We start from the raw sequence: 14,324 nt of genomic DNA, 5'->3' as shown, positions 1-14,324 counted from the left end.
AACCACATGTTTAGGCTCAGGAGAAACACTGCTAATAATAATGTTGGGATTACAAATTCTAAGTTACGCAAAATAGTTTCTTTATTGAATGAAGGCAAATATACATGTCGCAGAATAATTTGGGAAATTCCAATCTGGGTCGGTCACTGGGACCAGAAGTTTAGCCTTCCGAACTTTCAGGCTTGTGCTAGAGCTCATCCTCAGATCTTCACTCTCACACATTCCGGTAAGAGAGATGTTCCCTGAGGATGGGCTCCAGCATGAGTCTGAAAGTTCAAAAGGCTAAACCTCTGGTCCCAGTGACCCACCCACATTGGAGCTAGATCCTTTGTTACTTAGCTTTAGTAGACTGTTGTTGGGAGATTATGCTAAATGGAAATGAGTGTGTTGCTTTTTGTTTACTGTTGTTTTTTGCTTTGTTGAGCAATATCGGCAAGTAGCCAAACACCTTCCCTTGTGCTTTAAGGTACCAGCACCAAAGCTTAACACCTAGAGAAGGATTTTTGCTGCTCTTAGGATCCATTGTTGTACTATATAGTAAATTATACTATATGATGTTCTTTGCTGGACTATTGTAATTATAGATTGCAAAAACAATTTAAAATATTGCTTTCCTTGTTTTGATGTGGGAGTTTTAAAGAGTAACAATAACATAGAGTCACATATGTAAGATTTATTCAGTAATAGATAAATAACAGTATTTATGATCTCTGCCAGATTTCTTTTGATTGGGTTATCGATGACAGTCAGTCCAACAAATGGCTAAATTTTGAACCCACTCAGAATAAAAAGAGGGAGGGGGAGACTAATTTACAGTTCCCATTATTCCTTTTGGTTAAATATTCAGAACTTTTTGTATTTTATTCAGTATGAAACACAAAAATCTTCTCCCCTCCCAAATATAAATAATTATATGTATGACAATATAATTTTTCCATTGTTTGATCACTTGTTTTAACAAGAATGAGATGGCCTGTTAGAACTAAAATCTTTTAAAAAGTTATAAATGTCTTTTAAAATGTTAAAAATAACAATTCTTGGAAAGTATTAATACTCTGGTTTCTCTTCAGATCATATAAATCTTTTGCCTTTTTTGGGAAAGCATTAAATATTAATTTATAGTTTATTATATGTAAACTATATATTGCTATTGTTCAAACAACATTATTTTGGGAAAAAATGATTAAATACTCAATATACTTGAATAAAGAAAAAGAACACCCCACCCCACCCCCATACCTACCTAAAAAAAGAAAAGAAAATAAGAATGTAAAAGCAGTTTTATGTGTGAAATGGAAAATATTGCTAACATTAATCTTTTTTTCTTTAGTGCTCATTCAGATGTTGCCTCAGGCTTAAGTGATTGCAATGAAAGTGTTTCGGCATCTAGTGGTAGACATGAGGGGAGGACTACAAAGCGACATTATCGTAAATCAGTACGCAGCCGTTCTCGACATGAGAAATCTACACGTCCCAAACTGAGAATTCTTAATGTGAGTTACCTGTTTGAGTAATGCATATTTTATTGATTGAAATATAGCACTAAGTAGTTTGGGATTACTCTGTCAAAGAAACTGGTTCTCACCAAGATAGTAATGAAGAGTCCACTTTTTCCAAAGGGGTAGGGGAGCGTGTGATTCAAAGATATCCTATTAATATATTTTATGACATTGTAAGATTTACAAATATATACAATTGCAGTAGTGCTGTTGATGTTACTGCTGTCATTGTAAAATAGTGAAAGCTAATTATTTGTTACTGTGTGGGTAGATTTTCCATTAATTGTTGCCCAATGAATCTGTGAATAAAATGCTACTTTGTCTTAACCCTTAAAGCCTAAATTTCCTGTAGGATTCTTGTTTTGTTAGACTGTTCATTTTCTTTTTCTCAGCGCACTTTAGACTGATGGCTCTGTTTCTCTCCTGCATGTTACTTTCTGAGCTAGAAAGAGGAATTGTGTCCCATCTAGATAACTACCACACACCACTGGTTAATAAATACTGCACTAGATAACTGAGCTTAGGATGTCTGTAGCTGATCTTCTGTATTCAGTTTGCATTTTGAAAGCCATTCTGTTTTTCCAGGTTTCAAATAAAGGTGATCGGGTTGTGGAATGTCAGCTAGAAACACACAACAGAAAAATGGTTACTTTCAAATTTGACTTGGATGGTGACAATCCAGAGGAAATTGCTTCTATAATGGTAAAACAGCTGATATGAGTTCACTGTTAGCAGCATTAGTTTTGGTAATCTACCCTATCAGATTTCTGTCTCCAAAATTTTAATTTTGGCACATTTCCTCCTAAAATCTGTACTGCCGATGCTACTGCAGTTTCTACCTTCTGTTGAACAGTCAGCTTTTTTGTATGAAAATGGTTAAATCAAAATTTGGATGCAGGGATTATTGCCTTTTCCCCCCTAAACTATCATTTATTTGGCAAACAGCTGCTTTAACAACTACTCTTTAAAATACTTAAATCAGATGGTTACTGGGTAGCTTTATGTTTAGTGACAAGGTTTTTCCCGTCATTACTAGTGTGTGTTTGCAAAAAGATATAGCAACATTTATAATGAATGTTTAATATGTTTGTATTGCTTTTCTTTTCTTTTTAAACTTGTTAATCCTTAAAGGAGAAGAAATTAAAATAGTGATTTATAGTGAGCAATGAAAAGTGACAGTTGAAGAGCTCTATGCCAAATATAGACATATCTGGCTGTAAGGCTGCCACTGAGCTGCAAAAGTCCACGTGATCAGAAATGGGTAACAAAGTGATACAGAAAACTGTTGCCAACTCAAGATAGTAGTTGTCTGGATGTTTACTGTCCAGAATTATAGTTCTGTTAATACTCAATTCAACTAGTAAATTGTACAATTGAAAATCACTTGCCATTTTTTTGGCTAGAAGATAGATGAAGAAAGTGTGTTTCCTAGAATGCTGTGCAGTGCATCTTTTACAGGTTTTCAATTTGTTCCAGAGGATCATCCTGTAGCAATTCTGTAATTACTGCAATTCCAATTTTATATGCAGGTGCAAAATGAATTCATATTGGCAATAGAGAGAGATTCATTTGTTGAGCAGGTTCGAGATATTATAGAAAAGGCAGATGAAATGCTCAATGAAGATCCTAGTATGGAGGCAGAAGGCGATCAAAGTATGGATGGCATTCAGAACCAGGTATGGGTTGATTTTGATGTACTAGCATTTATCTTAAATTGTTTCTCCTATTCTTTTCATTTTTTCTAAGCAATTGTGGCAAAAGATATTTATAATCTGAAATTGAACCATCATATCAATAATTGTGGGTCTCTGTCTTCCCTCCCAGCAGTATTGTCCTTTGCTTAGTTTCCACAGGCAGGAATGTGGGCATGTCCAGTGGCAAGTAGTCTCTAGTTTAGAAATGTGTAGACTTCAACTCTCAGAATTTCCAGCTACATTTTAAATTTCTGAAGGGTGAAAAACACTGACTTAAGAAGCCATAACACAGAAAGGGGAAATTATGAGGAAGGAAGAACTACAAATTTAGTCCATTTTAAGGTTAAATAATGTGTTTTAAAGTACCCATCTGTAAGCAATTAAGGGGAAAGAGAAATGTGATGGAAGTCTTTTAGTAAAGATAATAGAATGTCCCTCGCTCCAACTCATTTTTTATTGTTCCAACTAACTGAATGGCCATTTTCTTTTATTTACTGTCCATGTTGCAAACTGAAAAAGCAAATTAAGTGCCTAGGGAGAAGGCCAGTGAGGAAACTAAAGTTGCTTTGAAAATTGAAACATTTGAAAAATGTTTTTGTTACATCAAACTTTCAATTATTAGATAATTTTTAGTATTTGTTTAAATCAGTAATTTTCACCTGCACTAGAGCTGTCCAAAATGGTGGTATACAGATTTAATAAATAAATCTAAAGATACAGTTTTTGCAGATTTAACAATACTTAAAAGCAAGTTACTAAAATATCAGATAAATTAATTAAAATATTTACAATTGAACATATGCATATTTCAGTGAGCAAAGTTTCTTTTCTGGGGTGACATATATTATAACTACCACGTTTCCCCAAAAATAAAACATTTTCTTTTGACCCCCGAAATAAGCACTTGGCCTTCTTTTCAGGGAGGTCTTATTATTTTTGAGGTGCCGGAGGCGATGAGCATGGTCACCTCATGGCTGCTGCTATGTTACAATATTTTCAGAGAGGGCTTATTTTCGGGGGAGGGCTTATTTTGGCTCAAAAGCCTGATTGGGCTTATTATCCGCGAAGGTCTTATTTTTGGGGAAACAGGGTAGCTGGAATATGGAGAGTCAGATTAGTGTAGTGGATAATTTGTTAGACTGTAAGTTTTAGTTCTTCCTTAGGCATGAAGGTCAGCTGCCTTTGGGCCAGTCACTTTCTTTCGGCCCAACCCACTTCCCAGGCTGTTGTTTTAGGGAAAATTGGATGTAGGAACATTAAGTACACCTTCTTGAGTCAAACAGAGAAAGATGAGATAGAAATCAAATATATACATAGATACACAAACACACATTTTAGCTTAACTAATTAATTGTTATGACTATAATTCTGAGATTTTCCTTTGTTACAGAAATTGGATGGAGACTTCAAGCAACCGGATCCTGTTTCTTCCATGCCACAAAAAATAGGTAAGTACCATTAAATTCTACTATGATTTGGCATTGGTGATTTTTATCTCAAATACTGCAAAGTTTCAATCACCTATTTCATTACGGTTAGTCCTTGCTTACTACCTGCTGATTCAGAAACTGTTTGAGGTTGCAATGAGTGGTACTTGCAACCAGTCCTCAAAGCTCCAGCTGTTCCAGCACATGATCATAATTTGTTATCTTCCCTGCCAGCTTCCCACAGTCAAAACCAATGGGAAGCTGGCAGGGAATGTCACTCCGGTAAGCTCTTATGGTCTCCCTGTGCTCCTGTGGCACCACAACCTGTTTCCCTTGGCTCCCTAGTTCATGCATGGACTGCCTCAACCCCACCCCCCACCCCATGATACTCCCCAATAGCATCAAACACCCCCTGTTTAATAACCCACGTGTCACTGGGTTACAGTGATGATTAGGACTGCCAAGATTGTCATCTCTTAGTGGTGCAATCACAGGATGTCACGTTTTATGACTGCATCACTTAGCTGTGACAATCCTAGTCCAATTTGTCATCGTATATGAGGACTACATGTATTGCATTGAATTAGAAATTGGATTGCATGTAATTGCACAGCTATAACCAATTTCTTTCTTTCTTGTTATTTTAGGTGTACCTCCTAATTCGCTTACTCAGGTAGTCCACTCTGCTGGAAGAAGATTTATTGTCAGTCCTGTACCAGAAAGTAGATTGCGAGAACAGAAATTTTTCACTTCCATTCCATCAGAATATGAGCTTTTTGATTCAAGTAAGTTAAATAGCATTCTTCCACAAAATGTTTGTTTGTATTGCTTTCCAGTGTAGGCTTGGCTTAATTGGAATTCTTTTAATAAAAAATGGTGTAAATTACCCTGATCTAAACATCCACCTTTCACAGATATACTTAGCTAGAGTTTGAGAGCATCTTCAAAGATTCTCTTTGAATGACTATTGACATGTGACGTGCCATTTTTATCTATATTAGGCTTTTAATCTTTCTTGTCCAAAGCTAACCCGAACAATTGTGTTTATCTGTTCATGATATCACAGGACATTTTAAGATTAAATACAATCAGAATGTGATCATAGGAAAGATCTAAAATATTAACTGTCATGAGTTTTCAGCTGTTTTCAAAGTTTTAAAAACATGGACCAACTGGTAATAGTATTCAGTGGTTTATTGGTGTCACATATTCCTGTTTTAGGCTATGTTTGCTTTCTGTGTCTACGTACACACACACACACACACAGACACACACACGCACGCACGCACACACAGACACGTTCTGTATTAATTTTAGAATTGGATTAATTTATCGTAAGCTATTGTACTCGTTTGTTAGGAAGATGGTACAGGTGGTCCTTGGTTAATGACCACTTGTTCAGCGACCTTTTGAATTTATGAGTGGTCTTTGAAGTTCCATCTGTAGCGGCACTCCTATGGTTATGTGATCATACTCTGGGGCAGGAGTGTCAAACTCACGGCATCACATGACGTATCACGACTTTTTCCCATTCACTAAATCAACCGTGGGCGTGGCCAGCATGTGACACATACGGACTGCAAGTTTGACCCTCCCTGCTCTGGAGGGTTTAGATTTAGATTTATTCAGTTTGTATGCCGCCCTATTCCCAAGAGACTCAGGGCGGCTAACAATCAGAAGGGGAAGGGGGTACAAAATAAAAATAAAAAGACAAACAATTTAAAAATACAGCAACGGTCGTAACCGTGGATGGGGTTGAAAAATTCAACAGCCCCAGGCCTGCTGGAATAGCCAGGTCTTAGTTGCTTTGCGGAAAGCCGGAAGGGTGGTAAGGGTCCGGATCTCAACGGGGAGATCATTCCAGAGGGCCAGAGCAGCCACAGAGAAGGCCCTCCCCCGGGGAGTTGCCAGTCGACACTGGCCAGCAGATGGAATTCGGAGGAGGCCTAGTCTGTGGGATCTAATAGGTCTTTGGGAGGTAATTGGCAGGAGGTGGTCTCTCAAGTACCCAGGTCCGATACCATGTAGGGCTTTAAAAGTAACGACTAGCACTTTGAAGCGTGTCCGGAGACCAATGGGCAGCCAGTGCAGCTCACGGAGGATAGGTGTAACATGGGTGTACCGAGGTGCACCCACAATCGCTCGCGCGGCTGCATTCTGGACAAGCTGAAGTCTCCGAAAACTCTTCAAGGGCAGCCCCATGTAGAGCGCGTTACAGTAGTCCAGTCTTGAGGTCACGAGGGCATGAGTGACTATTCGAAGGGCCTCCCGGTCCAGGTAGGGTCGCAATTGGTGCACCAGGCGAACCTGGGCAAAGGCCCCCCTGGTCACAGCCGATAAATGGTGTTCTAAAGTCAGCTGCGGGTCCAGGAGGACTCCCAAATTGCGAACCCTTTCTGAGGGGCATATAATTTCACCCCCCAGACTGAGAGATGGAGTAAGTAGCCAATCTTTGGGAGAGAGCATCAATAGCCATTCAGTCTTGTTGGGATTGAATGCAAGCTTGTTCGTTCCCATCCAGACCCTGACAGCCTCCAGGCACTGGCACATCACTTCAACCGCTTCACTGAGTTGGCACGGGGCGGACAGATACAACTGTGTATCGTCCGCGTATTGGTGGTATTTAATCCCGTGCCGACATATGATCTCACCCAGCGGCTTCATGTAGATGTTAAATAGGAGGGGAGACAGGACCGAACCCTGCGACACCCCGTAATTGAGGGGCCTAGGGGTCGATCTCTGCCCTCCGACCAACACCGACTGCAACCTGTCCGAGAGGTAGGAGGAGAACCACTGAAGAATGGTGCCTCCCACTCCCATCTCCCGCAACCACCGCAGAAGGATACCATGGTCCAGGGTGGGCAACCGACCTGGATTTTCAACCATTGCAGTGCCTGTGTTTCATGATCATAGGTTTTGACCTTCCCTGCCAGCTTCTCTCACAAGCAGAGCCAATGGAGAAACCAGCTGAAAGTTGGAAGTTGTGGTCCTCTCAAGACCTCACTTAATGATCCGCTGTGATTCACTGAACAATGGCAATGGGACTGCAGGTCTGCTGTCACTAAGAAGCAGAATCCCCCATTGTGCTTTATGATCTCATTGCTTAGTAACACAAATTCTGGTTCCAAATACCGTTGTTAAAAAAGGACTACCTATAGAAGTGCAAATTACGTTAACCAGCATTTAGCATTACATTTAGTGCCCTTCGGTAAGTTTTCCTGAATAAGTTGACTGTGTCTTTTTCTTTCAGTTGCTTCCACATCTCATGGTCCTGGGATGAATCTCTCGCATTCTGCATCATCAATCAGTCTGCAGCAAGCTTTCTCAGAACTCAAGCATATGCAGCACACTGAAGGACCTAGCACAGCTCCCCCAATATTTAACCAAGCTGTGCCTCCTTTTCCTATTGTAGCTTCAGGGGCCAATGGGCTGCCATCTACAACTGTACCTGCTTCCTCTGCGTCACTTCCTCCCTCCACTAGTATTTCTTTATCGTCAACTCAGTCCACAGAAACAGGGCTTCCAACAAGTGAAGAATTGTCAGTCCCAAGCTCTCCACCACCAGTGTTGCCTGGATCACAGTTAATTAGTGGAGTAGCTTTGAGTGTCAGTGCACCTTCATTTCCATCCACATCTGTAGTCCAGGCAGCTTCTGCTACTGGAGAAATTGTTACTAGTATTAGCACGCCTGCTTCCCTGACGTTGCCACAAGCTGCAACAACAGGGCCTAGTGTTACAGTATCGGGCGTTATGGCGCCATTGGTGCCATCCCAGCCAGTTGGCAGTGCTGTTTCAACAACATCTCAAACAGTTCCTGTATCTATGGCCCAGAGCGTTGTTTCACAGACTTCTCACTTGAACACCAGTACTTCTGTTCCCAGCCTAGCAAATGTGGTAGTGGTTAGTGTGCTGCAACCAAGATCAGAAAGTGAACAGGCATCAGAAAATCCACAGTTGTGCCATACAGGTGAAATACCTGTGCATGTTTCTGTACCAATACTCTCTACAGGAGACTCGGGCATGTCTAGCAGCAGCTCCCAGCAATCTGTGGTACAGCCATTACCCGTCCCACCTATAGTTACCTCATCTAGTTTTGCAACACCATTGGGTGCAGTCTCTGCCCCAGTGTTACCCCAGGGCCCTTTGCCTGGTGCCGTACCACTGGCACAGCCAGTAGCTAATATACCTGTTGTCCAGCAGACTTTGATACACAGTCAGCCTCAACCAGCGCCATTACCCAATCAACCTCATACTCATTGTCTAGAAGGGGATATTGACACCCAGCCCAAAGCACCTGGCATTGATGACATAAAAACCCTGGAAGAAAAGCTACGATCCCTCTTCAGTGAACATGGTGGAATTGGAACAGCTCACCCCTCTGTGTCCCTGGAAACATCTTTAACAATGGAGGGCACAGCCATTCCTGGCTTACCAAGTACTACTGGTGCACCCACAAAGCCTGTGCCATCCACTGCAAGTACCAGTATACCACCAGCAAGTTTGGTGCTTGGTCCGACAGGTCTTCCTGTCATGACACCAGTTACCACTCCAGGACAAGCTGGCACCCCAATTAGTTCCGTCTCAGTGACGTGCTGCCCTGCAACAGCAACGACTAAACCAGGGACGCCTCCTTCAAAACCACCTCTTAACCGGACCTCGGTAAGGAATCCAGTATTTTGATCAAAGCATTTTAAATCGCGTCAAATGAAAAGCCTGCTAAATATTTATCGATATTTTCCTTGTTCAACCTTTATAAGTTTCTTAGCGTTAGTTCATCCGTTCTAGCTCTTTGCTAAATATTATAAATATTAGTATTTACATTAGTATTTCTGCTTAGAAAAGCAAAGCAAAATAGACACAAAAAGTTATGAGTGAAGTGAAAGGTGGGGGATAGAAAAAAAATTTACCTGCTTATCATAATAAAATTTTGTCTTAATTAAATGAAATGGTAGGGAATTTGATTGGAGAAAAGGTATTTCACAATATAACACATCATTAAATTATATAAATTACCACAAAATACTGTGATACCTACCAACTTGGATGGCTTTAAACCTGATAAATTTATGGAGACATATGGCTATGGTGACTAAATATTATCATAGCTGTGTACTTTGTAAAGTTATATATCTGCCTCCTCAGCTAATCCAGTCTAGTGGTTAAGGCAGCAGGCAAGAAACCAGGAAACTGTGAGTTTTAATCCTGTTTTAGACATGAAAGCCAGCTGGGTGACTTTGGACCAATCACTCTCTCTCAGCACAACTCGCTTCACCAGGGTTGTTATTGTGGGGAAAATAGGAGGTGAAAGGTGTATTAAGTATGTTCACCACCTTGAGTTATTTATGAAAATAATAAAGGTGGGATAAAAATAAATAAAATGTATGTGCGTGACGCACAGATATAACCCAAAATAACAGCTGCTCATTGCAAATGGTTCTTGCTTAACATCTCCCATGTTCAGTGACTTTCTGAAGTTATGATGGTGCTGAACAAGTGGTAGTTATGACTAGCTCTCATATTTAGGGCCGTTGCAGTGTCCCACTGTCATGTGATCATAATTTGTGATTTTCCTTGGCTTCTGATAAGCAAAGTCAATGGATAACTGGAAGGAAGTTGTAAGTCGGGGGTCAGTTGAGGTTCTTCCTATATGACCTACAGGGTTCTCTCTTAATGATGCCAGACTGCCAGAACAGCCACTGCTAACCAATCCGGTCTCTGTACTATAAGCTATAATTCTTTCAAGTGTTCATATGTACTACATTCATGTGACTGTTTCCCTGCTAAATGTGATTATTAATGGCACATTTATTTATAATGACCTGGAACTGAGTACCAGGAAATTGAATGCAACAGGATGGAGGAGTCGATGTCAGGCTTCAGTAACCAAGGAAAACATGTTAAGATTCTTCTGAGCAATTTTCTTTGTTGCTTTGCACCTATAGATAGAAATCTTGCCAAACTAATGTACTCCCTTCCTCCTGGGAATCTGGACAACATTTGATAGATAGATAGAATTCTTTATTGGCCAAGTGTGATTGGACACACCAGGAATTTGTCTTTGGTGCATATGCTCTCAGTGTACATAAAAGAAAAGATACATTCATCACGAATAATTTCATCACAGTTTATCTTTGAAGGGTAGTTTTTTGCCAATACAAACTCAGCCAGAGTGTCAGCGTTCCAAATAGCACCCAAAAAGTAAATCAGAATCCAAGACAAAGTATTGCCCAAAGTTCCAATTTATTAAGAGAGCCATGTTGGCACATCTGAGAAAACCTGATTTTGAAAGCTTCCCCACCTAGTTGAAAGTTCAAGATCTTGTCCCCACACCCCCAAGTCCATCACATGGCCCAATCTCCCATTGCCATGCTGGCAGTTCCACCCATCCAATTCCGGTCAGGTGCAGAGACAAAGGATGACCTTGGCTTTCTAGAAAGAATTTTGTTATGGCTACATAGTATGCAACTCCTTACAATCCCCTCTCCCATTTTCACACAATAGAAAATGCATAGGTAGAATAGTAGAAAGTATGGCAGGCCAAAGATCCAAAAGAAAAGATAGCTGCAGGCCTGACACAGAGTATGTTTCAGAATATTGGTTTGTATAGGAATATACCCCATACGTGTGAATCCCCAGATCACCATTTTAAGATCTTCAGTCACAGCTGAGTTCATTTAAATATTAAGTGGCAGAGATTATGAACCACATTTCTTTGCCAAATTAAAGAGAACATTGATGCTGTTGAACACAAGGAAAATAAACAGGTTATAGGAGTTTGAAAAAACTTAGATGGAGACTGAGTTTATTTTTTAAAGTTTTCTGGAAGAAAATGAATGAAGATCAAATTAACTCATTCTTTTTTTACAAAGTTACTTACATGATAACCTTTGTGTTTTCTTATGTAGAGTTAAAAATTTCCCCAAACTATCATATGTAGAGCTATATTGCAACAACTTCTAATGTTTTTTTTTCTTTTAAAAAAAGAGGTATAATGAGATATCATTCCAAACTAAATTTTACACAGCTACCTATTTTTGATGGAGGAGTGGAGAGGGAGATGTTCAAAACTCTGCATTCCATTCTTTAGACTCACTGCTGTTACGTATAATGGAATTACCCAGAACTTTGTTGCTAGGCTGATATGTTGTTTTAACCAATGTTGGTAACATAACTTTTCCCCTCTTGAACTTGCATGCTCCAGTATCTTTTAATAGAACAACCAATTTTATGGTTTCCTTCAGCATATTCATTAACCTTTTCCTTCATTTGCATGGTAGCTAGGCCAATCTCATGAGCAGTTCAAATAACTGTAACCTTCAACTGTAACCTAACTCTAGCTAATCTTGCTTTAAATATATTTGTTTTTGAGTTAAGAATATGACAACTACTTAACCATAGAAAGTATGTCTATGTAAACAATACATATTCAAACCCCCCCTTAAGATACAGATGGGGTTTAAAATAATAACTACTCCCTCAGTGCTTCCTATTAAAAGACTAGTGGTGTGCATTAACCAATTTGGTTTGGAGTTCATTTTGTCACGTTGAAAATTTGTCCAAATTAGCTTGAGTTAAAAGTTTACCCAAGGTCTATAATGAGATTTTTGCCTTTCATTGATGAGCTTGAGAGAACTACAAATGAATATGGTTTTCTTAATTTTTAACACAATGGGATAAAAAGTTCCAAGCAAAATAAATACCTTTAAAGTGATACAAACTGCTCAGTTTTAGACCAAAAAAATATGGACTTTTTTTTTTAAAGGGAACTGCCAATAACTGATATTTGGATGGAACTAAACTATTTTTTCATGAAATATATTCTGCCCAATAGGTTTCAGATTATCATCTTCCCCCCATATTCCACTTATTATGACCAAAGCTTGGGGTCTGAAAATGGTTACATTCTTTGTTGAAGTTTTGCTTTTGGTGTGTTACTGATTGATATAAAGACTTTCAGCAATTAATCATAACCGAAGTTAATGATGTTCTTTTAACTATTGAAGGCTCTAGAACAGGGGTGTCAAACTCAAGACCCAGGGGCCGAATCCAGCCTGTGGGGTGCTTAGATCTGGCCCACAGGGTCTAGTGAAGGGCCAGTTTCCAGGGGCCTGGAAACAGTGAAGGACCAGCTTGCGGTGCCTCTGCCAGTGAAAATGGGCTCCTGACCTCCGTTTTTGGCTGCGACACTCACCTGCAACCCTCTGCCAGGGAAAACAGAGGGGCCCTCCCAGGCTCTGTTTTCCCTGGCTGAGAGTTGTAGCAGGCCATTGCAGCCATAAATGGAACTTGGGAGCCCATTTTTATTGGCAGAACGCTCAGGCCACCACAGGCGCCTCAGACACAAGTGATGTCGAGCTGGCCATGCCCACCCTAGGCACACCTATCACCCCCCCCCCCGATAGATCAAACACAACCGTGATGCAGACCTCAATGAAATTGAGTTTGACATCCCTGCTCTAGAATGACATACTTTGGTTCCATGTGAAGTTTAATTTTTTGCTTCTGTCACTAAACTTAAATTTCATGTCTATCCATAGGCACTACCAGTAGGTTCTGAACTTCCAACTGGTGCTCCACCCAGTGAGCAGCTGCCACCCTTTCCGGGACCTACACTAACTCAGGTGCTCTACGGCTATCTGCTTCCCCTGGTTTTTCTTTCAATGAGCATGCTTCAATTAAACTCTATTGCATGATAGTTCTTCCTACACCTTCTTTTATTAACTGGGCAACCTTTTCTTGCATAATCTCACTTAATAATAGAGAGACTTCTTATTTAGAGGTATTTTTATTTCCAGTCCCTCTCCCTTCCAATACAAAATAGCTGCTGAACTTTTCTGTTATCTGGTTTAAAGATATCAAGCTTCTTTGATATCAGTACATAGTTCCTTTTAAATGTGTTCTGATGTTTGACGTCTAATGAGTTTGTGAGATGTATTTTTCCCCCTTTAAAAAAAAGGTGCATCCCGTGAATAAAGTCCTGGTGCTTCAAGTTCGGTTGGTAATGGGGACCACCACTTCAGGGAATTGAGATAAAAATACAGTGTGCCTGTTTTTGATAAATAGTCAGCTAGAAATCTTTGGGGCACTTATATGCAATGTTTTTTTATAGGAAGCATTATCTTCAAAGCCTGCTGATCAGTGCATAATGGTATGAGTCTTTTGAGTTCTGTGGGTCTTAATTATAGGAATTGGAGGGATCATAGATGAGTCCACACAGTTATCCTGATGGGATGCAGAATGGTTTCTCATTGCTTCGTTATTCTTTTTTACTTTCATGCATAGTCTACAGTTCTTGTCTCCCTTCCAAGTTACTAAACAGCCCTAAGCCAACTTAGGTTTGGAAGCCCAATCAAGGTTGAACATGCACTTCCATCTGTTGAAAACCATTGTTAGATACCGTATCTACATTAACTAATGCTGGAGAGGACTATGTGGATATATCACTTTAGAGTTAGCGTCATTAAGATATTGAGCAAGAACTAGATAGGGTTAAAATTCACACTCAGCAATATTGACCAACTGTGTCTCTTTGGATCAGCTACTCTCTCAGGGCAACCTACCTCATGTGGTTGCTGCTGCACTGACAGAAATAAGGACAATCCCTATGGAAGTGGCTTCAAGCTTTTAGAAGAAAGGCAGGATCAAGATCTCTCCCCCCTCCTCTCTCTCTCTCTCTCTCCCTCCCTCACTCCCTCCCTCCCTCC

The 14,324-nt window shown here is 40.1% G+C and overlaps 1 protein-coding gene across 1 annotated transcript in view; it reads left to right on the top strand.

Moving 5' to 3' along the window:
- Nucleotides 1-14,324, top strand: part of WNK1 (WNK lysine deficient protein kinase 1) — a 112,462-nt gene that overhangs the window by 75,202 nt on the left and 22,936 nt on the right. Inside the window, 7 exon segments of the mRNA XM_032221405.1 lie at nucleotides 1,331-1,493; nucleotides 2,085-2,201; nucleotides 3,029-3,175; nucleotides 4,584-4,641; nucleotides 5,268-5,405; nucleotides 7,871-9,279; nucleotides 13,158-13,241. Of these exon segments, the coding sequence (XP_032077296.1) occupies nucleotides 1,331-1,493; nucleotides 2,085-2,201; nucleotides 3,029-3,175; nucleotides 4,584-4,641; nucleotides 5,268-5,405; nucleotides 7,871-9,279; nucleotides 13,158-13,241 (2,116 nt within the window).

This window comes from Thamnophis elegans, chromosome 7 (genome assembly GCF_009769535.1).
Source record: "Thamnophis elegans isolate rThaEle1 chromosome 7, rThaEle1.pri, whole genome shotgun sequence".
Taxonomy (NCBI): Eukaryota; Metazoa; Chordata; class Lepidosauria; order Squamata; family Colubridae; genus Thamnophis; species Thamnophis elegans.
Note: the sequence above shows the minus strand (reverse complement) of the source record. Positions and strands in the feature narration are given on the sequence as shown.